This window comes from Glandiceps talaboti, chromosome 9 (assembly GCF_964340395.1).
Source record: "Glandiceps talaboti chromosome 9, keGlaTala1.1, whole genome shotgun sequence".
In the NCBI taxonomy this organism is placed as follows: domain Eukaryota; kingdom Metazoa; phylum Hemichordata; class Enteropneusta; family Spengelidae; genus Glandiceps; species Glandiceps talaboti.
Window position 1 is genome coordinate 19,048,884 of NC_135557.1, and position 26,503 is coordinate 19,075,386.

At 35.6% G+C, this 26,503-nt stretch overlaps 1 protein-coding gene across 2 annotated transcripts; it reads left to right on the top strand.

Annotated features, from left to right (window-relative positions):
- Nucleotides 1–25,559, top strand: LOC144440085 (xaa-Pro aminopeptidase 1-like). 2 transcript variants are annotated; one of them, XM_078129341.1, is made up of 22 exons: nucleotides 1–148; nucleotides 7,741–7,787; nucleotides 9,039–9,152; nucleotides 10,106–10,169; nucleotides 10,559–10,663; nucleotides 11,247–11,336; nucleotides 12,641–12,784; nucleotides 13,508–13,603; nucleotides 14,274–14,355; nucleotides 15,415–15,625; nucleotides 16,270–16,353; nucleotides 17,299–17,349; nucleotides 17,984–18,051; nucleotides 18,847–18,924; nucleotides 19,729–19,800; nucleotides 19,981–20,041; nucleotides 20,484–20,553; nucleotides 20,743–20,844; nucleotides 21,725–21,805; nucleotides 22,538–22,614; nucleotides 22,962–23,060; nucleotides 23,721–25,559. In XM_078129341.1, exons 1-22 carry the CDS (start codon nucleotides 103–105, stop codon nucleotides 23,967–23,969), a joined length of 2,091 nt encoding a protein of 696 aa, XP_077985467.1. In that variant the 5' UTR covers nucleotides 1–102; the 3' UTR covers nucleotides 23,970–25,559. The 2 variants fall into 2 exon arrangements, with proteins under 2 accessions (XP_077985467.1, XP_077985468.1); XM_078129342.1 differs by lacking the exon at nucleotides 19,729–19,800.
- Nucleotides 25,560–26,503: the final 944 nt, after the last annotated feature.

A 26,503-nucleotide genomic window follows, 5' to 3' on the forward strand; every position in this document is an offset into this window, starting at 1 on the left:
GTACTACTACGCATATTCAAACGCATGCCCCTTTGTCTGACGTCCGTCATTGCTAACTGAGCTCACCGTTAACGCTATCCATTACCGCCATACGTACCGAAGATGACACCCAGGGAGATTCTCACAGCCGTAGTTCTGCTATGCACAGGTACGTTGTGTATTTTATGTTGGTATTAAGGCTGTCAAACGCACGATAAGGTTTCTTTGTTGTGAAACCCTATCCTTACAGTGTGTGCACAGATATTACAAGAGAAAGACCAAGGCTAAACTCGTCTGTGTTTGTCATACTGTCGCCTCAGGTAAACTCACATTCATCCACAATGTAGCTTAGAATTATCGATCGTGTGTTATCGAACTTCCATTTTCACAATTCCGGTATGAACAAATTCTACAAGACGAAACATCGACCGCTACAAAGAGCTAAGGGACTATATTTATATTGACACATACTTTGACTGAGTGACGGCCGTGCGGAGAATATCAAACATTTCCCTCGACAGTTAGCTATTACCGCACATAAAGGTAGACAAATTAATGAATTTCATACCAGTCTATTTAGACATAGTAAGAATTAAAACGCGAATCCCTTTGAAGCGAGCCTGAGTATTATAATCTAAACAAGTCGCATTATGTCTGCAAAGCTAATTCACACGTTCAAGTACTCCCATTTGTCATGTTTTCACCATGTTTGTGTATGTCGACGTCAGCCATTACATCTGACTCATAGCGAATTTCCGTATGTATTGTCCATAGCTAGAATGTCGTAACTAAAGAGAACTGAGAATACAGCAAATGTGTTGAATATAACTATGCAATTTGATATTGACTGATCAATATCAAAAGATACCTCCTTCCGTTCAGCTACTGGAAAACCAATGCATACTAAAAAAAGAGAAGATAATATACTGATTCTAGAAAATTAAAATCCACATAGTCACTGCAGTATTGTATAAGATATAAATTTATAAAAATAATCACGCATATTTAGCTTTTATGCGTTTGATATAATTGATATGCGAAGTAACCATCTAATGTATGTTACAGATAATTACAGGAATGACATATATCCCTAATATTAATTGATCAGAAACCGAAAGGGCTAGAGTTCAGAGTGCATTGCCTTTCACAGTGTTTGGAGTTTGCAGAATTTTCTAATTGTAAACCATGTTAAAATACAAATCAAGGGTGATCCAGTATTATACATTGGTTATACTGCTTCGGTTTGTGTGGGGACATATACGTTGTATATTTTTACTATATTACCACAGATTTTGTGTTAAATTGTGACAGGACAGAATGTACTAATTATATTTATACTATTATTAACTGCCTTGATGCAATAAAACATCTGTGCACGTGGTTACAAACACATCTAACATGACCAATTATTGGAGGGAGAGAGAGAGAAAGACAGACAGACAGACAGACAGACAGACAGACAGACAGACAGACAGACAGACACATACATAGTCATAGAGACAGACATACAGAGATAGCGACATAGACAGAATGGGAGACAAAGAAGGAAAGAGACAGTCTGATGCACGCACAATATTAATATAAGAATTGGGACATAATATTAGCAAAGAGAGAGGTACAGACAAACAGACAGACAGACAGACAGACAGACAGACAGACAGACAGACAGACAGACAGACAGACAGACAGACAGACAGAGTGACACAGAGAATGAGATACAGAGATAGACAACAGAGTTGGGACTCAGGGGAAATAGGGAAGAGAAAGCTTTATATTTGACTAACAAAAGGTATCACAAACAGGAAGTAAATATCAAGGTTTTATTGAGTGCTGTGAATTAAGATTTCGATATCTTTCAATAGTACTGGGAAATGTGTATGTATTCAAAACTGTAGCCCTGAAGTCGGGTTCATCTTCTCAGACTTGCATTACCTATAGTGCCTCACGGCCAGTAAATAGGAATAGCCTTAAGATGGTCAAACTAATTGTATCAACTGTAATACATTTAACTATATTAATGGTGCATAACCAATGACGATACGTTGTACATTTATTCAATATATATCTATTTATGCGTAAGTCATTTCCTATCCTGATTCACCTGTGATTTGTATGAGGTGAATTTAATGGCAAACTATGTCACACTGTTTTATTATTATTGCTGAATTTGGTTTTTGCGAAACGTGATGAAATTTGAGTAAGTAGATTTATTTGGCTGGTGACGAGGAAGTAGAAACAACGGGTACTCAGCAGCAGCAGCACCAGTAGCAGCAGCAGCAGCAGCAGCAGCAACAACAACAGCAGCAGCAGCAGCAACAACAACAACAACAACAACAACAACAACGGGAACAACAACAACAGCATAAAAATAAACTACCTCAACACGCCAACAACAGCAATAACAACATGAATATATATAGTAACAACAACAATAACAGCAACAGAAAAAGAAACCGCAGCAATGCCGGGAATAGCACCAACAACTGCAGTAACAGCAATAGCGTCAATACCATTAGCGTTAATACAGAGATACACTTCAACTGATATAATCCTTTTTGTCACATATCCTGTTGCTAAGAGACAGCCAAGTGCATCTTCCATTTCTATATATAGTATGTGATATGATACTCGGTCATGGTCTAGTAAAGGATCCTGTTTATGATATCAAACAATTTAGCGACAAAATACGTTTATTTGAAAATCATTTTAATAACGGTCCAAATTGAATAAGTGTAGTATATACGTACAAATAATGTAACTTATTAAAAACAGAAAGCTAATTCCCTAACTGATACATACAGTGAAGTTTCTGGCCAAGACGTTTCGAAAAGTAAAGAACACTTTATTGTTTATTCTATATGTTCATATGAAAATGTAGATATAATTTTTATCATGATTCACTCAAAGTGGCACGTAAGAAAGTCTTATCCCACCGTTGTCAGTTGTCTTAAAATAGCACTGATGACGTAGACCTATGCGTCTGATAGAAGCAGCATTCAGTGTGTTTTGTACTGTATAACAATGAACTGAGTAAATTGAACAAGTAAAGGTTAATGAAGCTGACATATCATCGATATAATGACCAAATCTATTACACTGTGTACGTTTCAGAATGCATCAATGTGTTATTTGAGACACCTGTAGGTATTTGAAAGATATTCACTATGGTATAAGCAGGTGGCCTGTTATTTAATGTAACAGCAGTGATTGGTTAATAGAACGTATGACATTACGTAATATCGCCTTGACTAATTTACCAATGGCAGCAATATATCAAATGTTCTGAATATTGACGGTACCATCGCAGACAATTAGTCAGTTAATGGAGAGATAAATACGACATGTGGACCATATCAAGGTTTTTTTTCCTTTCAATAAGCAGACAGTGAAGGAAAACATTACATTATTGACAAAGGACTAAACATGTGTAATCAGCTTGCTGGATCCAATAATTTACCCAGTTTATAACGCCTCAATCAGTTCAAAATACCGGTAATTCTAACATTAGCTTACTGGTGCCAACATTAAATCGTAAAATGTCCATGAACTAAATCAAGATACAAGAAAATAAGTAAATACATAAATGGATATATATACTGAATTTATATGTATATGTGTTCCCAGAACACATACTATATAGAAACTTAGTGTATGCAAAGTGTCTATGCTGGAGTAAACAGTGCTGAATACATACGTATGTAGAGCGATGTAAATAACCATAGACCATACACAGAGTCTATGAAATAACACAGTATCAAGCAAGATACACCGAAGCAAATCAATCAATCAATCAATCAATCAATCAATCAATTAATCAATCAACCAACCATCCAACCAACCAACCAACCAACCAACCAACCAACCAACCAACCAATCAACCAACCAACCAATCAATCAATCAATCAATCAATCAATCAATCAAGTAAGCAAGCAAGCAAACAAGCAACCAATCAATCAATAACAACTCAAGTAATGTGACTATATAGGGAATAATTTATTATAGAAATATTATCTCAAATTATGTTGTCAAAAAGGAACATTATTTATAGAAGCTTGCACTATGAGTGAACAAGTTGTTATGGATACACTAAACTTAATGCGACTAGCTAATTCTTGGAGATAGTCTATCTGCACATATAAACCCATCATATCAAAAAAAACTAATAACATACTCATAAAAGTACACTTGTCACGAACTGATAAAGTAGTGCGACATTTGTTACAGTATGAAAAGTTTGTAACACTACGCCTGAGTACAGTCTCGATCAAAAGGTCGACAATAATATACTTGTGAAGGCAAACTCAATCCATCCGTTACGATTGCCCTGTTAATGGAGTCTCTATCCGTCACGACTATCACATCTGCGACATGCATACTTAGAGAGTAACAGTCGCTCACTGTATCTGTCAAGGTTTCTGGCACACACAGTTACTTTCTTGTATGAATAGCCCTATAATGCGGCAGAAGGTACTTGGAGGATTCTCTTACACAATGTACCGTAGCCCTAGGCCATCATTATAATAAGGTGAATGTACTCAGCTTCCTTAGGCATGCATGACCTGTTGAACCAATACTCTGGAGGTTAATGAACAATAGGTTGATAGAATGTGGAGGCTGTCAACAGAGTTTTCATTTTATGTGTGTTTTGATAAAGACTGTTTATAACACCAAAGAAACCATTACAACTAATTACATAGCAGACAATAGCTACGTGGAAAGCAGTTTTGTCTGTTGTTTTCCCATGAGACTTGTCCCGCTTGTAGACGGAGTTTGAGAATATAACTTAGCAGACCGGACTTAATTCTGACTGAATTAAACAAATAGGTTCCTAATATTTCTCTTCGTTCAGCCAAGGAAAATACTCGTGACACTCGGCTTTGCTTGGCATTACCCATATTCGACTCGTAGTGACAGAGCCCCTTAGATCACTCGTATTTTCCATGGATGAATAAAGAAAAATCATAGGAAAATTTGTTTTAATTAAGATATATATAAGGCCAAAAAAAATAAAAATCTGGTTCTGGTCAGGGTAAACTTTCTAAAGTGGTGCGACGACGCGCGTTTTTTTTTTTTCCTAATTTTTTTTTTTTTTGGCAAATTAGTAAATACACATTTTTGACACTTTACATGCTCTCGGAAGATGTCATACAACTCTGGAAGTTGGCGCTGTTGTATGGCAAGTTTTATACGATGCGGATCAATCATCCATCAGGGCATCACTAGTCACATTTACAAATTTATCTTATCGCCCAGTGATTTGCAGTTATAATCCCGATTTGCAGTTATAATCCCATCCAAGATAATGAGTCTTGCCTTGCAACCACTGTATAATGTCATTGTGCAACTTGCAACGTTAAATAACGAGAAATAGGTCTGTCCAACGGACGTAGAGGAGGCAGTGTTTTCTTTCGAGCACCGTCCATCATCAGTCTGATACGCAGTCTGTATACGGTACGATGTTTGACACGTCTTTCCAACTCATCGCAGATGGAAAGACGTGTCGAACATCGTAGCGCATACATCCAGAGCTAACTGCTTACGCTACAGGAAAATCTTTGTATTCAGAAGGCAGAACGAAACGATCACCAGAACTAAGAACACCTCGAAAGTCAGCTGAATTGATATCAACATTTCGATTGCTCACGACGTACTCAAACTTCTGACATTTTCGAAACATGTGAGCGGTTTACCACCTAGCACAGTGAACACACTATTTCCCGTGATTCCCATCAACCACGCTCATCGTACATATTACGTACACATATCGTACGGGGGATTATGGGTATGCAACAGTACTAGAAGAAAAGGGTACCCGTTACCAAATAGAAGTGCGCCATCACACGAGTTAAATTTTTTCCGCTAGCCTTGCATACAGTGTTGATCGACGGGGAATTGTAAATAAGGAACGGGAAAGCAAAAATTATCGGGAAAAAAAGGATCGACGCGGGGGTATTCAGGGCACGCGCGCGCTGACCAGAACCAGACATATTTTTTTTTTTTGGCCTAAGAATAGTTTATTCTGTTTGTAAGCAGGGCGACTCCTATACATGTTTGTATTCGGATTGCTCGCCTTTAAAATACACGAATGGCACACATACTCATGGAACGCGCGTTGGGATGCAGTAAAAAGGGGTAGTTCTTTACCTTGATGTAATATCATTGAAAGCTTTGATTTACGCAAGCACACTTTGATAATGATGACTAAGATGTCAGGAGATGCATACATGTGCAGAGTTACCTTAGGGGCGAGATTTATAGTTAATTATGGGGATATACTGACTTTGTATTCATAGCACTACATACTACTAAATACCGATTTGACATTGATTGTGCTGTCTGAAAGCATTTTTTTTCAATTTTGGCCAATTTAGTTAGAAGGGATGGACCTGAGGCCTAACTAAACGAATTTATTTTTATCCTACATTGAACTATTGACCCCATATCGTACCCGTGTTAATGTCGAATGACACAGGTGCCTCGTGTCGCACACATTTCCACATTTCCAATTTGGGATGTATTAATGACTAACTGTGTAATAACATGAAGGTGGTAAAACCTTTAGTTCAAATTACTTTTTGGATTGATACTCCTCAATTATTCTCCTCGTCGAACATCTCGACATTTGTTACTTCTATCTATAGAATTACGACATCCCGATTGATACTTTCATAGCACTGATCTATACGTTCTATCAATTCCTGAGTACAATGTTGTGTAGTTTGCTAGACAGTCTAAGCTAGGGCACGATTCTACCAGATAAAAGGCGGGACTGTTAATTAAGACGTTCGCACTTCAACACCGACACTGAGCTTTTTTAACAAGACACTTGAATTGACACAACATTGAAGTAGTCCTGACACAGCTGCAGAAACACAACAATTACAGTACTAAGTTGCCAAAGTTGTTTTTCGCTGAGCGGTTTTCTCTACAATAATTATGAATAGAAAACATGGCAAGTAAACTGGATAGCACACTTACTATGCCTCATTACCCACGTAGAAAAGAAGCTGTAATGCACGTCATTGCACTCTGGACAAATAGTACACTGTAACTCGACACTATTTGCATTAATGGAAATCCAGCCAAACATTCTTGTTGTACCTTGAGACGTCTGTATAATTATTTATGATGGTATAGGTCAGAAACACTGTATTACAGGTCAGCTTTAGTAAAACTAACATTGTTTTTTCACCTGCAGTGTTCACATTCTGTATTTTCAAGATGGCAAATTGACTTAACCTACGGCCGAGTCGTGTGGGGATGTTGACTGTCGCTGGTTCCCATCACACCGAGCATAAAGAATTGGCACATGTACAGGCGTTCTGGCCAATGTTTCATTAAATCAAAATCGTTAGGGTTATGCCAGGTGTGCTGGGAAGAGGTGGTAGTCAAAATGCCCGCATGGCTTAATATCACTATAGGCTAAAATTCACAAGAACTTGTTTCATTTCAACAACTTGTGTTGTTTCCGATTTTAATTGTATCGCTGTATATTCATTTCAATGATTTTTGTCAATCAGTAAGTAACTGACACTAGTTAGTTTATTCAATGTGAAGAATGACGGTATTTCTCACTCTAAGACAGTGATCAACGTGTTTCTAAGACCGTTCTTACTTAAACTAGGTTAATTATTTAATGCAACAAGACCAATAAACCGCATACAAATACTGTATTTATTTTACAAAGCATACACAGATGTATAAGACATTTAATATTAATGTATTACATTAATGATATATTTTCATATTCTATTACATAGTTATCAGTGTACACTCACAGGTGAGGGATTGTTCAAGGAATCCACCGGTAAGTATAGTTCATAATTACGTATTTTCTCTATATTATTTCATGTATACCAAGAGAAATTCATATAAGACCTAGAAATTGTGTGGTTGCAAATACGCTCAAATACAGAATAGGTGGGGTAGTTAGATTTTAATTTTAATTTTTTTTTTCATGTGTGAGTGTCTAGTTCAGGTAGTTATGTTTTCTGTTGTTTGGGCCGTGCGTTATTGGTTTCTTCTCATCAGATATACAGCCATTACATATTGGAAGAACAGTCTTATAGTGTTTTTGTCACTTTCCGCATCCACTATTTCTTGAGAGACTTCACAGTTTTCGCGATTTTCTTATTTTGTTCTCGAATACTTGCAAACAGTTTAGGGTTGGCAGTGAAAAACTAGATGGGGTCGGGTAAACGGAACCAAACTATCTTTTTTAGGCTTAATGCGGTGGTGTGACGCTAGCTATTGCAAGGTTGCCACTGATTTGAAAACATACACATACTTTATTACTCATTAACAAATGTGCACGTGCTTGTTTCCTTTCCTTTCTAACCAATCAGAATGAACGTTTTAAAGTGCTTCACAACATGTGGATATAATTAGCACTTCGAAATTCCAAATAATTCCATATTCTCATCTAATTATATAATTAATATAAATATGGAAATATCAATATTATAGATATGAAAAATAGCAACATATTTAGTCAAAATATTTATATTGTACACTTCTATCGTCTCCATACTCTCGTAACAGAAACACGTGGAATGGGTTGAGACAGATATTTATGACGAAATACACAATCTTATAAATATAACAACAATGACTGTAGTCAGTTTTCCTGTTCCAAGATGCATTGCGAGAGAAAACATCGCTTATGTTACGTTTAGACTTGTTTTGTATTTATTTCAGTGAAATAACATTTTACTCCTAAAATAATGGCAAGACATGTTGACCTCTTTAATTATGCGTGGATTTATAGAACAAAGACTAAATGACATCAATAACAGAAATGAATTTAACCGTAATACTTCCACGTAGATCCAATGTATGATCACGTAGTACCACCCCCTTCAGAAGCACGGACAACTCGCTTTGCATACGAATACGCGATTTATATGTGTAGACGCGCCATGAATCTTGGAACCGGCAACAGGTCTATATTGACTTGAACTATGTGTCATCTGTTCACTACAATAAGATGTGATATACAAGTATTTGCTAGGTAACTGGAGCTGCAATAATATAATCATGAATTTGATTTTTTTTCCAGTTATTACCAACAACTGCAATTGACACCTCGGCTACACTGACGCAACTACAGAATAAATTGCCCCAATATAATGCAATGAATGCATATATTGTTACACAGAAAGACGCCCACCAGGTGAGTACTATTCATGGTCTAATTTACATAATATCAACTTACACTGTGGTGTGAATTAAGTGATGGATAATGCATAAGTCGCCGAGTGCTATTGTACAAATAGAGCACTGAAGTGGAGTGGATGTATAATTATGTATATGAAGACAAGTTGATTCTCCAGTTTACACCGTATCACATGTTTAAACACTGTGTTTCAGGAATGCGATTATCTGCATGATTTCAGACACGTGTCATTGTGTAATGTATGAATAATTACATAGCAAGTACAACAAATATCATTACCCCCTCGAAATTATCCAGACTGTGCACACTCCAGTATCTTGACATGATATAGACTCGACTACAAGTCCAATTTATCACGAAGGCAAATTAATATCAAACGAGTATAACAAGACTCGTCCCCCCCCCCCACATACACTGGAAAAAATCCAGATATATACAATCTGTTGAAATTATAAGAACTGTACGTCCAATTATCAGTACACTAATTACAATCTACGGAACAGACTACATTAATAAGAGACATCAGTATAGATTCAGGTGTCCTTGACAGACGTGATTGATGACGTAGTTAAATTATGAGTACATCGTCACTGAATTATCTATTGTGATGCTAAGTTCGATATTTGTATCTCAACGTTTGTTTGTATTTTTAACAAAGCATCTGTTCATGGTGGCATCATGCATCATTCCAACCTGACACATATTGTTAATAGTTCACAATAAACCCATTGTTGTATTGAGCTAGCCCAGATTAGTCATTGAATGAATCATGGTTTTTCTGTGGAATTACACCCAAGATAATGTCGTAGTCAGTCATGTCCCATTTAATGCTGATTTCCACAGATTTGCAATTGCATGTTTGAAATTTTGTTATCCTGAGTATAATGAAATTGCTTTAATTAATCTCGTTTGTTTGTTTGTTTGTTTGTTTGTTTGTTTGCTCCAAACAGAGTGAATACACTGCTCCTGTGGATATGAGATTACAGTACGTTAGTGGATTCGATGGATACAATGGTAAGAGCTGATGTCATACTCATTAATTAGCATAACACGATGATGTCATCTCATTAGCATATCAAATCAATGAATCAAGTCAGTGAACTCGTTTTGTCAAAGAGCAAATGATGTATACTGGGAATTAGCAAACTCGTCATCTCGTGATGCATTGTGGGAAATGTGGTATCATCACATTAATAAATTAATTACTGTAGTATACAAAATCGTCATATTGTCTGTATCAAGAAATATTCTATTTCTGTTTTCCGAGACCCATGTAGGACTGAATAATCCCGACCGCCCTTATCATTTGCGTTTGCTGCTTACCACTTCGATTGCAAACTAAGTTCGAGAATTACCTTGTTCTCAGTGATATAAACACGTTATCATATTACATACATTGACAGGTATAGGAATAGTCACAAAGACAGAGGCAGTGTTATGGACAACAGAAGACTATAAAGAACGAGCTGAAGAGTTTGTAGACTGTAACTGGAAAATAATGACTCCAGGTAAACCATATGGATCATTAAAACCTAAATATCTAGTATCTGTATTGGGGATATATATATGTATATATTTAGCGCCCCTTGGTGTCATTCTTTCACACACTTAAGCGCACCTTGAGCCTGAGTGCAGTGCAAATAGTTTCAGTGTACGGCACACTGGATATATATATATATATAATATCCCGTTGGTCGTCTGATGGTAATACAAAGCGTGAAACACTTTAACGGCTCCTGTGTATCTGGCTTGATACTGTGTTATTTACACCACTATATATACATATGTATTGACCACTGTTTACTCCAGCATAGACATTTTACATTATATATATATATGTTATATATATGTTATATATATATATATATATATATATATATATATATATATATATATATATATATATATATATATATATATATATATATATATATATATATAACATGAACAATGAAGGAGTCTCTCTGGTTTTATTTTATAATTATTATTTTGGACGTTCTGAGGGAGGAAGGGGGAGGGGGACAAAACTTCCGAATGTTGGTCTAACAAGTTTTACTATCTCTTATTGTATTTGTATTATCGTATTTGTAGACATGTCAGATTACATCGAGCCTGAAGATTGGTTAGTTCAACAGTTTGACTTCGGTAGAGTTGGGGTCGATCCACGATTTATATCATACGGTAGGTGCTAACCACAACTTTCAATATTTCGATCATATTCTCAAAGCTCTATATTATTAAATATTAACATTTCCATGAAATACAACTATCTGAACTAGACACTCACATATGAAAAAATTATAATAAAATTAAGCAATAACCCCCGCCGAAGGCGGGTATACACGAGATTTTGGTACAATTCGCGACATATAGCACGAACCGAATGGCGAGTGCTATATGGAGCGAATTGTACCAAATTCGAGTGTATACCCGCCTTCGGAGGGAGTTATTGCTATTATATTATATCAAAATATGTGTCTATTTCTTCTAAATGTGATTCTGTGGTTATTTATATGCCCGAAAAGGTGAATTCGCACGTACAGAAAAAGATCGTCGGTAATACATCGTCGGGAACGAGCATATTTTAATGAGTGGATACGTTCATGTAGCCCCCACACACACTGCATGAACACAAACCATACACTGCATTGCAATGCATTGCATTGCATTGATAAATTACTTTATTTACATCATATAATGCATAACGAAAACGCATTGAAAACTAGCAACAAAGAAAACGGGGCAAGAGGTCAAAAAAAGTAACAATTTTGTTTGGATATTTACATAAGAACAATACAATCTTGTACACTGCTAAAAATAGATGTTTCGGCATTGAATCAGTTGAATCGTAGAAAGCGCGAGACAGTAAGTCAGAGACGCGACGTTACACAGTCTACTTTAATTTAATGGATAACAAATTGAACATTGACTGAACCTGAAAATGTACAGTTTTGAAATAATCCTGACGCACCTTGACTGATGGTTAAAAGTTAAATCGGTGTTGCTTGATTCAACGCGTAACGAGAGTAGGACGCTGAGACGGCTCGTTGCATGGGGAGAACTTGTACCTTATCAGTGATGTTGAAGCCACTGATCGATCGTTGCTTTCGATCGCAAGGTCATCAGTGGAATTATTTGGACTACTGTAACCCAAACTATTGTACAGGATACCTGACACACCTTTACTCTGGGGAAGTGTTAACTTATTGGTATAAGAACGAACACATTCAGCTTGTATGTACTATTCATATGCTAGTTTAGGGGCCCATTTTACCACTGCCAGCCGTGGTAAAATGGGATTTTACCACCGTTATTATCCAATCAGAATGGCGCATAGTAGCATGATATAATATAATAAACAATTGACCTACCCAACCTATTCTAAAATGTAATCAGAACCAGTGTTACCACATCTTTTTTTTTAGGCCTTACAGCTAGGTATACGTTCACATAATTAACATATTTTCTCTTCTGTACTCTCATAGCTGAGTTTGAAAAATTCTCCAACGCTTTGACTGCAAATAATCTTGTACTCGACGACATAGAAAACCTAGTTGATGAAATATGGCAGACAGACCGCCCTCAACGGACAAACGGTGAAATCAGAAAAGTACCTGACGAGTTTACAGGTAATACTTTTGAGAATGGAATGTTGTCGTCTGATTTGTTACAAATTACATGAGAGACATAACCGTACACTTGCGCACAGAGTAAAGGACAGTTTCGTTTAATATTGCCACGTCGATGTTTATTTTAAATTGGTTTGTAAGTATGCAAGTATGACACTTTCCGATGGCGAGAAATAGAATGGAAAAATTCAATAAAACTAGTGCTGTAATAATGTTTCGTTTAATGTCGATGTTTATTTTAAATCGGTTTGTAAGTATGGAAGTATATATGACAGTGTCCGCGATGATGTGAAATAGAATGGAAAATTCAATAGAGCTAGTGCTGTAATACACTAAAATGACTTGGGTAGATACCCCGAGTATGCAACACTAGTCAAAGTATGGAAAAGTGTCACTAACTGATGGCGTGTTTTAATGTGTCATACCTTACTGACTGTATTTTAGTCTTATGCGGTAATAAGACTTGAATACAGACATTAAGGTATGACGCATTTAAGTGAGTTAGTGACACTTCACCATACTTTGACTTGTTTTGCGTACTCGGGCATTTACCAGAGTCATTTTAGCGTTCCCTGGCTGGTGTCGTTCTTTCACACACTTAAACGCACCCTGAGCCTGAGTGCAGTGCAAATAGTTTCAGTGTACAACACACACTGGACAATAATGTAATTAGTTATCATGTCTATTTTACTATGAACTTTATACTTCTTCATCTGTTAATAGGAAGAGACTGGGAAGAAAAAGTCCGTGAAGTACGAACCCTTATGGAAGATAACGATGTATATGTTACAGTCCTCTCTGATCTTACAGATATTGCATGTAAGTTAAAAATTGTACATGTACAGGCATTTCTGAACCAATTTTCTACAATGTTTTGTGCATTAAAATAATTAATATTAATATATATATATATAATTATATATATATATGTGTGTGTATAATATATATATATAAACATACGTACATACATACATACATACATACATACATACATACACACATACATATACACACACACAGACACACACAGACACACATATATCATATATATATATATATATATATATATATATATATATATATACATTGTATATATAATCCTACAACTGCTATGTACTTGTTTGTCGCAGCACTATAAATATCAGCGTGTAGGATATGCCGTGTTGGGGTGCCCTCATACAAGGTCCTTTCCTATCACTCACAGAGAGAAGGCCGAACGCGACTGTACATTATCTTCGTAAACCACAGCCTCTTCGTTCTGTACATATTGAGCTCTAAGACCGTGAATTGTGCAGTTGCATTTGTTTGTTACTTTACAAACGTGGACATTGAGGGCGCTATATCCTCTAGACTTCCATAAAAACCATTGTGTGTCGCCCATCAAATTGTTCGATGATATAGGGCTACACTATTTAATGTAATGATTGTATTTGTTCCTTTTATTGACATAAATCTGTGTTTGACAAGCATTTCGATCTATCAATTCCAGGGTTATTCAATTTACGAGGAGATGACACTCCGTACAATCCCGTATTTTTCTCCTATGCAATTATAACAAGAGACACAGTAAGGTAAGAAAATGAAATTAACCTGTGTTATTTTGAATTGGTTTGACTTAATACACTAATAAATACTGGGTGTTTTCTAATGCAAGTACATAAGGTCTAGCCAGCATATAAACCTAACATGTGAAATCATTAGATGTTATTTACTAGTCGAATAAACCCATTCCAACATCTGCATGGGTTTTCCTGTTAAGGCTATAGCACTGCACTTGCTTTAACTGGGATGAAATGTTAACGCTGTGATGTTAACTATAATTATTTCATCGTAATATCGTACCCCCTGAACAGTATTGAATCATGATCATCTGTGGGTAAATGCATTTGTGTAACTGTGCACATACAGTAAAATCCAATCACATTGGTTTTGGGGTTCGCACCCTAAACATGACAACCCTAGAGCAATCGCGATTTCAACCTATTATTGTACTACCTAGAGACCTTTAATTAACAATGTCATGTAAAATGTCTAATTATTAGCATTTTAACGATTTTCAGTGACTATAATAGTATAGGTTGTCAAATCAATAACTGCTACAACTCCAGTTATAACCATTATAGCCTTACAACTACTGACATCAGACCGTGTACGAACAGAACCTGTTACAAACAGGGAAAGTAAACAAATGAAGTGGATTAATAACACTTGGCCAGCAAATGTTGGAACAGCAGAGACTTGTGTTACACACTATGCTTTGATAAGAACAGTTTTATGGCCTTCATATGTACATGAAATGCCAGCGAAACTGGAAATTTGTTTATGAACGTGAACTATTATGTAACGTGGCCATAAAACTGTTCTTATCAAATGGTGGATCATTGAATGTAATACAGGTCTCCGTACTTCCATCGTGCTGTGCCAAGTGCTATTAATCCAATTCAGTTGTTTACCGTAAATTTCCATGTTTGTAACATATTCCTTTCGTCCATGGTCTGATGCCGGCAGTTGTAATTGTCATGCCATCAGAAAAAAGAACAACCATGGTCTGTTATTTTCAATGTAATAACTGAATTCAATGTTTTAAAGTCAATATTTATTCCCATGGTTCTCCATTTTTGTTTTACTAGCTTATACATAGATTCCAATCGTATCGACTCTCTGAGCAATGACTTACCAAAATGTAACCCTGGCGGAAGTACGTCATCATGTGTCAAAATGGTGTCATACGACGGGTTTACATCGGAGTTTGCGCAGTTAGTTGTCGCTGGCTATGGTTTGATTTGGTTCGAAGATATTTCAAGTTATTCCGTCTTTGATACAGTTAGTCGGAATTCAGGGGTGAGAATAATCGATATATTTGAATGGAAGAACTAGAATATCATTTGAAACATGTTCAATGGACCAAGTCCTTATATGATCGGTTTGGTCCAGAAAAATATCAAATGATTATAAATACAGACAAAGCACCACATTATAGAAATATATATATATATATATATATATATATATATATATATATATATATATATATATATATATATATATATATATATATATATATATATATATATATATATATATATATATATATATATATATATATATATATATATATATATATATATATATATATATATGTGTGTGTGTGTGTGTGTGTGTGTGTGTGAGTGTAACTCGATGAGTATCAATCTGCTAAGACAGTGCTCTATACCGCAGTGGCAGAGTGCAATAGTTTTGATCAAAACTATATATATATATATATATATATATATATATATATATATATATATATATATATATATATATATATATATATATATATGTGTGTGTGTGTGTGTGTGTGTGTGTGTGTGTGTGTGTGTGTGTGTCTATTAATACAACAAATTCATCAAGTAATATTATGATATAATGTAGTTTAACATTTAACATTTAGTGTATATCCCCTTTAACATCATATATATTGTATTTCTATCTGTTTTCAGGATTACATCACAAAAATGTCCCCTGTGAAAATGTTAAGAGTTATAAAGAATAACAAAGAACAGAATACGATTAGAAGTGTTTTGGTAAGTGAAGGAATAACATTACAATGTTCTTATACTTTAAATCGTACAATAACGATTTCCCAAATCATTAGTAGAGTATTATTGTTAAAGTGGCCATATGGATAAGGATTTGGTATTCATTTTGGATTTTAGATTTATAAAACAATTCGACCTTGGGGATGGAAGCCATGACAAAATTTCTTTATTAATGCAAAATTTAAAATAAATACCCCTTTTTCATCCATATGGTAACTTTAAACACCTCAGATATAGAAACATGAGTTGACTCGTGCTGTTAGTGACCATACAGTTGGAACTTCATTATTGTATAGATTAGTCAAAATATAACATATTCATATTTACAAAACAAAGTCTTGCTTCATCAGTCAGTAACAGTATGGATTTTATACGGAAACTGGTGACATCAAAGAATTGACGAAAAATAGGTAAACTAAACAAATGAATTGGAAATAGTTTTATTGCCTCTTCATTTGCATATTAAAATGACAGGGTTACTTCAAATGTGTTTGTGAACGTGAACTATTAGGACAATACAACCGTTCTTATCAAATGATCAACCTCAATACAAGCCTCTGTAGTTCCAACATGCTGTACCAAGTGTAATTAATCCTTATTTTACCTGGTTGTAACAACTTTTGATCATCAGTGGTTTGATGTCGACAGTTGTAATTTATTTAAGTAAACGATTTACAACGAGGCGCATTAGCTAATACCTACTAATACGGTGGCTCTTTTTGTGGTGATGACTTGATGGTATTTAGTGTACAACTGCATCATCATCTCTCATTTCCACATATACATTCGCATTTACACTCATATCGCTTGTCAAGACAACGTGGGATTAAAACTATGATATATGGTAGAAGATATCATTTCACTAAAATTGTGATTTATTTGTGATGGAAATTTCAGTGGAATGATAAAATGATTTTTCTTACATTGTAGTTACAAGATTCGCTTGCAGGCTGTGCGTTTTTGAAGTGGCTAGAAGATACGGTAAGAATTCAAGAATTTGAGTTAGACAATCTTGACATTAAAGTGCTGAAACTGCCCTACTCACACGTACGTCTCGGAATCCCACGTTACAAAAAAAAACCTACCCAGTAAAACTGAACACTTTTAAGCAACATTTGTTTCTGGGCATAAATGTACATGATTTACGAAATATTCTTTCCACACCTGAATATATGGTTCCATGCAAACAAACCAAATACATGCACTCACCGTCGCGCTCGCGCGCGCTCACACACACACACACACACACACACACACACACACACACAAGCAAACGCACGCACACACACCCATCCATCCATCCATCCATCCATCCATACATACATATACATACATACATACATACATACATACATACACACACACACACACACACACACACATACATACATACATACATACATACATACATACATACATACATACATACATACATACAAACATACATACACACACACATACATACATACATACATACATACATACATACATACATACATACATACATACATACATACAACTTAAAACAATAGTTGAAATCAAAATATTTTATCAATGGAATGTAAAGCATGTATGTACATCTTGTTTCTAAAATCATATTACTTATCTCAAACAGGTAGAGAACGCAAATCAAACGACATTGACGGAATCGTCGGCAATAGAAAAATTAATAGAACTGAGATCGTAAGTTGCCCTGTAATAATGTTTTTACGTTTTTTCTGTCTCTTGATCTGTCTGTTGGTATGTAGTCTAGCCTCTCACCATCTTAAAGATGTTGGAAAATAAAACTTATTGAAATTTCTCATTGCCATGTATGAACGCTGAAGTTTATTTCCACTATTAGTTTAATGTAGTGTACGATACTGTACATCTCTGAAATGGGCGGGGGGGGGGGGGTGCATATAAAAGAATATATTCTACTGTACTGATTTCCCCTGGTCAAATTATGTGTCATATGTGAAAATCCGACGATGAACACCGCCTGTTATTTGAAGGGGTTAATACCATTAGGGTCTAATTCCAAACATGCCATTTTCAGAAAAAGGCCGAAAATGTAGTTTCGGCTCTAAGCCCTTATCACACCCCAGGTCAAATTTAAATCACAGATTCTTACAAGGACATTTTGGTGAGATAAGATAAGAAACTACAATATATCGGGAAATGTAGTTTGTGCTTTGAGAAATGTGTCATGTTTAGAAAATAACAAAAAAAAATAATTCTTTTCACTCGCCTCTTATGACTTTGAATCGAATTTAATTAACGTTTTTACTAGTTATCTTTTAGAATAAAAGTTTAAGTTTTCTGATGAGATGAAGAGTCACACACGAATGAAATTAGAATTGTTAAATCACAAAAAAATGGAGCTCGACCTTTATAGCCCCAACTCCTTCATTTATAAACATAAATATAAAAACATATATCATTTGAAAGCTATATGAAACTGATCAACTTCGCAATGTATTTTGCTTATTGTTGCAGCAAATATGGCACGTATATTGGAGAAAGTTTACCAAGTATAACTGCTTTTGGAAAGAATGCAGGCACTATAGATCATAAGTAAGTAGTGATGGACCGTTGTTGATATCTCATGTTAATCACTGCACACATTGCATTGTGGGTAGAGAAGGATTTCCTTAATCAAAACATTTTGTAGTTATTGCTAGATGTAATGTTGTTTATTTTTCACTGGTGCTCAATCAATCGTTACATGAAATCCAAACAACAAAGTGAGAACCAGTTGCCATGGGATGATGCTGACAGCATACAGCTTGTTCGAACCTATCGACGTATCACAACTGTCGATGCATAACACACATCAATCATAATGCTTTTAAGACATCGTTTTCATACAGTCTGCACTGATTGGCTTAGATCATGTCACGTGGTATGGACTGGTGACCCATAGTGACCTCAAATACAACAAAGCAGGGCACTAGTCGTGTTCTATTCTCCCAAGGGCACTAGCCATTTAGCATGGGAGTTTTTTTAGGTGATTTACTTTGACAATGGACAGAATGTGTGTCTGAGAATAATGTGTATGATAAAATACTTATTACCTGGTTTATACGGGGCCTAGTAGACGCCATAATGCCCCTTGTGCTGCTATACAGGCAGTAATTACCTCATATTTCAGCCTCGAGATATGAACTCTTCGGGTATACATCTTCTAGTGCCCTTATATATAGTAAGGCAATAAGTATATACTAGTATCGGGGTTTTCACTTCCTCATTTAGCCTGATAGGTAGTGACGTGGTATACTACATAACAATGTTGCGATAATTTATGGTTATAATGGTTTTTCGTTCTCAAACCTTCATGGAAATAACTTATCTACTGTAATTTCGTTGTTCTAAATACAGACAAGTACCAGGAAATGATAAGGAAATAGACGCCAGTGGAATTTACCTTTTCGACAGTGGAGCTCAATATACGTAAGTTTAGTAATACATGTTCCTGGGTTAATAATCTAATTCGTCACTTATACATTAATTCTATAGTATGGGTAAACTATCCCTAAATATGCATATTCGTTGATTCTCTATATACTCAAAATATAAATGATGGAACATATTAACGACAGAACTTTTGTGTGTCTATCTCTTTCCTTTCAGTAATGGAGCAACAGATATGTCGAGAACTATTCATCTAGGAACGCCAACAGAAGAAGAGTCTGTAAGTTTACAACGAGTAAATGACGAGCATGTGCCTATTTCAGCTATAACTATGGCATTTAGCATTCTGATAAGGCTTGTCGACCAGAACCGATTGAAAGCCCAATGATGAAAAATAGTTAAACTGCTTGTGCGTTATTACCTATATATGCATATCATGTGCTCAGTTTGTTTGTGTAGTTGCAGCTATTGAGGTGGTGCAATATGTTGCTAGTTTGAACATTTGTTTTTCGCGCTTAATATGTGTCTACACGTTTATGTGTGTATACTAATGCAACGCAAATGGATTAATTAGACTACTGTACATAAGATTATTTTTTTCTTGGGGACCAATTTTTTTATTCTATAGCTATGCCACATAATTTGTTGTTCTTAATTCTAACAGAAACCGGACATTTAAATCCTATCTCATATACCTAGGGATTGTGTTTTGTCTACTGTAGGAGGCGTACACAGCTGTTCTGTTAGGACTAATTGAACTAGCCACTGCTGTATTTCCAGACAATATCTATGGTGAGTTGCCATGTTCCTTTGCTCTGTTTTATACAACTACACATAAATTAGTACAATAAGAAACTGCACATTTTACACTTTAAGATATCAAGATCGCAATGTTTTGCTACAAAGACAGAATCTTAGATAGTTTACCTGTTTACATCATCTTTACTCACAACACTTCTCTAACACGTCTTTTATTCTCAGGTGAAGATCTAGATATCCTGGCACGAAGCCAAATCCGAAAAGCTGGTTCAGATTATCCTCAACCGATTGGACATGGATTCGGAACTTTTATTGTACACGAGGGTAGGTCATGTACTAGCAGTCGATTTACCCGTTATACACTTGATATTGATAGGTCAAAGTAATGTTGGATGTGTTCATTGTATTTATAGATAATGGCTATAAAACGTTTTATAATATACCTAGTGATAATGCTGTGCCATGATTCGCTAGAATCAGTCACGTAATAGGAAAATAGAATGACTATTTCCCTAGGAAAATAGTCCCATCAACTTTTTACATGGTCACGTGACCACCGCGCGTTCACAGCAGGTCAAAATGGCAGGTTCTGACGATGTCGTCTGCCACCGCAAGTTGGTGAGTTACCAGACTCACACGAGTTACCAGACTTACACTCAGACTGTGAGTTACCAGAATCACACGTGATTCTGGTAACTCACAGTCCCTCGGGTGTAATAAACGGGTGCTATAGCCCTCATGGCCAGGCAATATGTGTTCAATAACACATCATTATGATACAACCTCCTTGTGCTTGGCTTAGACCGTGTCACGTGGTATGGACAAGTAACCCATAATAACCTTACATAGGGCTGGCACTATTCGTTATCTAATTTCCCTAGGGCACTGTTCATGTAGCATCGGCGGCCTATCGGTGATTTGCTTTGACTATGGAAAGAATATTTGCCTGAGAATATGATGCGTTACAAAACACGTATTTCTTGGCTTTACTCGAGTACATACTATAGATGTCATGTTACCCCTGGTGTTGTTATGTAGCAACTATTTACCATCGGCTTTCATTCTTGGGATATATACTTGCTACAAAACAGCCTTCGGGGTAGTAGAAATCCACTTGTAACTTTATAGCCAGGCAGTAAGTGTTAACTATGACTGTACATAAGAGTATATGATCTATAATCTCTAACTTCTGTATGTATTTCAGGGCCAACGAAAATTGCACTAATTAGCGATAAAGTAACAGAAGGAAACCTTCACATTCAACGTGGAATGTACTTTTCAAACGGTAAGTATCGTGTATGAATATGAGCAACAAGCAATACCTGCTGAGCCGAGAATATTAAAAGGGGCATGCAAACCAGCAAAGAATGTGATAAAGGCAGTATGGTTCCTTGTCGACAATGATAGTCTTGCACTCAAAGAGACAAGTCACTTGTGTTAGGGTTGAGATAAATAGTTCACTGTAGGATAGCAAAATGTTTTGGGGTGAGGTTTGGACCATTTTAGTTATCACTTTACAAAAGCAATGTTACTTTGAATTGAGTATATTTTGTACCCCAAAATAGAAATATTTTCAGAAATGTCGTCAAACCGAGAAATGGAAGGGTTTTTGCTATTATAGTATATGCATGGCAATAAACTACATGTTGGGAACGAGGACTTTGTATTCATAGTACGACATACTACTATGATTGGTAATTGATTGTGTTGTCGGAAACAATTATCAATCTTGGCCAATTTAGTTAGAAGGGTGGGGGTGGGGGTGGGGAGGGGGTTGAGAACTAACCTATATTGAAATATTGATCTCGGCACTACTCACCCTTTCAACTTCTGAACGAGGAGAAAATGTAGGAAATGTGTTTTTATAAGAACTTGATTAAAGTTTACTACATTACAGACATGTTTTCTGCTATACCATAAACGTGTTGTTGAATTCAACCCATTCTCTGCATTGCACTGAATCTCTTTAACATTTCGTTGGTTTTGAAATATATTTGATACAATTATTGATTCACAGAACCGGCATATTATAAGGAAGGCAAATTTGGTGTACGACTTGAGGTTATCATGAAAGTTGTTGAATCTACTATACAGGTAAGATAACGGCAAATAAAAAATTAATGTGTTCCGATAACCCGACCTACTCTAGTTTAAACACCCGACCCTAAACATTAGTTTGCGTGCTAAAATGTAACAATTTCCTTTTATGTCGTCAGGGTACACCTTCATATCTTTGCCTCAACAGTGGTCACTTTTTAAAAATAGTATTCAAGAGAAACCAGATCTTTTTTAGAAAGGTACAGTCTGCATAACGTGTCTTCTACTTAACTTATAATAGCCCCCCATTTACTTCTTTTATACGGTACCTCGTCAAACTCTTTCGGATGTATATTGTGATGTATTTTTTCATTATCTGTATGTAATTATTTCCTTTCTTATAGAACTCTCCCAGAGGTAAAAAGTACTTGACATTTGAAGTCGAATCTTTCATTCCATTTGAACCTAAGTTGATTATTGTCAACCGTCTGAATTCTAAACAAGTAAGTGGCACTGTATTCATACATACATACATACATACATACATACATACATACATACATACATACATACATACATAGATAGATACATAGATACATACATACATACATACATACATACATACATACATACATACATACATACTTACATACATACATACATATAGACTGTCGACAGTCACTCGCGCCTTTTTTTCCTACGTTTTATCTAATCTCCGATCCGGCGCAACACTAGTGTATAATCGCATACTGATATCGAGGGCCGAAGGTGTTGCGCCGGATCGGAGTCTGTCGACTGTCGACAGTCTAACATACACACACACACACACACACACACACACACACACACACACATACATACATACATACATACATACATACATACATACATAGATACATGCATACATGCATACATACATACATACATACATAATATCAAATATCAAATGATATTCCTTATGCTATCATCGCCTTCACGTTACAGTCTCAAAGACTGGAATACCAACATTTTAAAATTTCTTTTCTTACATTATGAAATGCTATTAATTACGTTATCACATAATGTTCTGGTTTTAAAGTACAATGTTGTATTAATAACCCTCTGATACAATCGCATTACTGACAATCAAATTAATTTCATTATGACCACTTTATTGATTGTAGATTGAATGGTTCAACAATTACAACCAACGAGTGATGGCAACTGTTGGAGTTGAATTTTCACGACTCGGTGATACAGACCTCCATGATTGGCTGAAGGAGAAGACTAAAGCTATAAGTATCGAAACAGTGTGTGCTGAAGTCGTTAAATCTATCGAAACAACCAGTGCAGTGTCGAAACTGATGTCAAACGTCATGTTCTTGGCATTTACTGTAATACTTAGTGTCCTCTACCATATACAAGTACTTTGAAATATTTTCACAGAATGTTTGAATTTTAACTCAATTTTAGCGTTTTGTCAGAGTTACGTGTATATTTCAACTCATAAGCAAAGAATCCATGACATGACTGAATTATCATTAACCCCCCACCCCCACCCCACAACCACCCCATACAATGCAATATCTTACACATAACTACTCTATTCAAGTTGAAACAACTGAGAACTATTATTCATATAAAGCATCTAAGAAGAAAAAGTAAGTCTCTATTACTGTCACTTCAAAATACATTTTAAGTCGAAATTGAAACATCGATACAGTAATAAGATAACTGTCATGGTTTAGTTGGGGTAAGGTGTTTTGATGTGTAGGTGGTTCAGTTTATTAATTCACATACATCATCAGACTTTGTATTCGTTATAGCATATATAAGAGTGTAGCTTGGCATCAATGGAAATACACAATAGCACACACGTCCCTGAAACAGGACATAAATGTACGTAAAAAGCAGGATAATTGAAAGTCCGAGTCTACAACTCCATGTCCATCCCCGACAGCAGTAATCCGATTGATGCAGTTAAGTTGCACGTGTTCCCAAAGAGGGCGAGCTATTAAATGTTACATCGAGACAATTTTTTTTAAATTAGTATATACCTGCCAATTAAGCAAAGGAGAACCCCTTATAGGAATTCCATGACCAACATTAAGTCGTATATCTGCACTATAAAGATTCAACACTTACAGCACAAATCATTTTATCTGTCAATCATATAACCTTAAAACTATAAGGCATGTCTTAGCTTTTATTTACAGAAAAAGAACTTTTTATCCCCCATTTGTATTGAAGTATAGCAGATTATTAATTTATGCAAATGTTTTAAGGTAGATTTTGAACAGTTCATTTATTGAGATCATTGAAACGTAATTTACATAACTATTGCCTCTTACAGTGAAAAGCATTACATTTACTTTCGTTTGAATATGCTCAATTAGTGACAATGTTTTGTAGATATACTGTTAAAGGCATAGTCTTGTTTCCATAGTAACCCTTGTGGAAGTATGTAAAATATTTTAAATCTATCAACGTCCTTTTAGCCATGATTTCCATATGCTATGATTCAATTTCACACAGCCAATCAGATTGTTAAGTTTGTTCGTAATTGTTCGAGTGAACTTGTAATCTAGAATTTGTTCTCGACCGAGGAGAGATGTACATAGCTTTCTTCTTTCAGCCAAGGAAAAAAGAGTGACCCATGGAACCTTGTCAATACGAGTTGGTAGACGACTATTTTCCCACTGAATGAAGAAATGTACTGGTGAATAAATTATACCTCCTCAAATATAATGTATGAAAAATGACAAACAAAAAATAATTGTAATTTAGAACATTTTGCCATGTCGAGCACCACAAAACAATTGACGTAGAAAGGGATTGTTATGACGCTGAACGACCAGAGTATATATAATCCATATTTTCTGTTCAAAGCCAATAACTAGGTTTGTGCGTGGTATAATAATAGACGTCAGAGTAAATGTTTTCTGTGTATGCAAGAATATTGTTACTTGTTTAAAGTTTACTTTTAATCAGCTATGTATGTAGAGATGAAGTGAAATTTGTTGTGATTATTTAAGGCAAGTTTAAGTTTGTTCTGAAGTTGCTTTTCATAATAAAATAAAATAAAAAATAAAGATTTGTCAAGCGTTTTTCTATGTACATCGTTTTAAGTTGTTCATTTGACATATTTGGAAGGAGATTCAATGGCTATATCTTTAACAGTGCCAATAAAACATATAAGGAAACAAACCTATACGAACATGGCCACATATATATGGATGACAAATGATTTTTAGCACAACTGAACTGAGGTGTAATGTCTGTGTGTGCGTCAATCTGAATTTTGCACGTACTTCCATCAATGTGGTTATCCAGTGTCGGTTACTAATGCGGCTTTACAAAAGGTGTCATCTTTGTCGACGAAGCTTGTATCAAATCACATGATCAAAAGAGTAATAACAATCGTCCCATATTAGCTCTAACATACCATCCACTTTCCATCAGAGTTGAGAACATAATATACAAGCATTTTTGATATCTTACGTTCTAATAGGTTAACCAATTCATTATTTCCTGAAGCACCTTTAACAGCTTGGCATCTTGATACCAATCTTAGAGATATGGTGGTCCATATGGAAGTTAAAGCTGGTTCATTTAAATTTCCATGCGATCGTACTTAATGTGGTGCATGTCGTTTCATTATTAATACTAATCATGTTTTTGGCCCTAAGAACAGTGTGGCTGTTTCGAGTAGGTTTACTTGTACAAATGTATCAGTACTAACGCAGTGTATTGCATTACATGCCAGAAATCTCGGTGTGTGTGTGTGGGGGGGGGGGGGCTATGGTTCTGTTTAGGTATTATTAAATTGTCGGTTTGCGCCGGGTATCCCAAATGTGACAATTGTGATATTTCTTGTGTAAATAATTAGATTATTTGACACTACTTCCAAATCACAAAAATCCCAACACCAGCTGGCACTGTTGATCTGTGCATGCATCGTTATTAG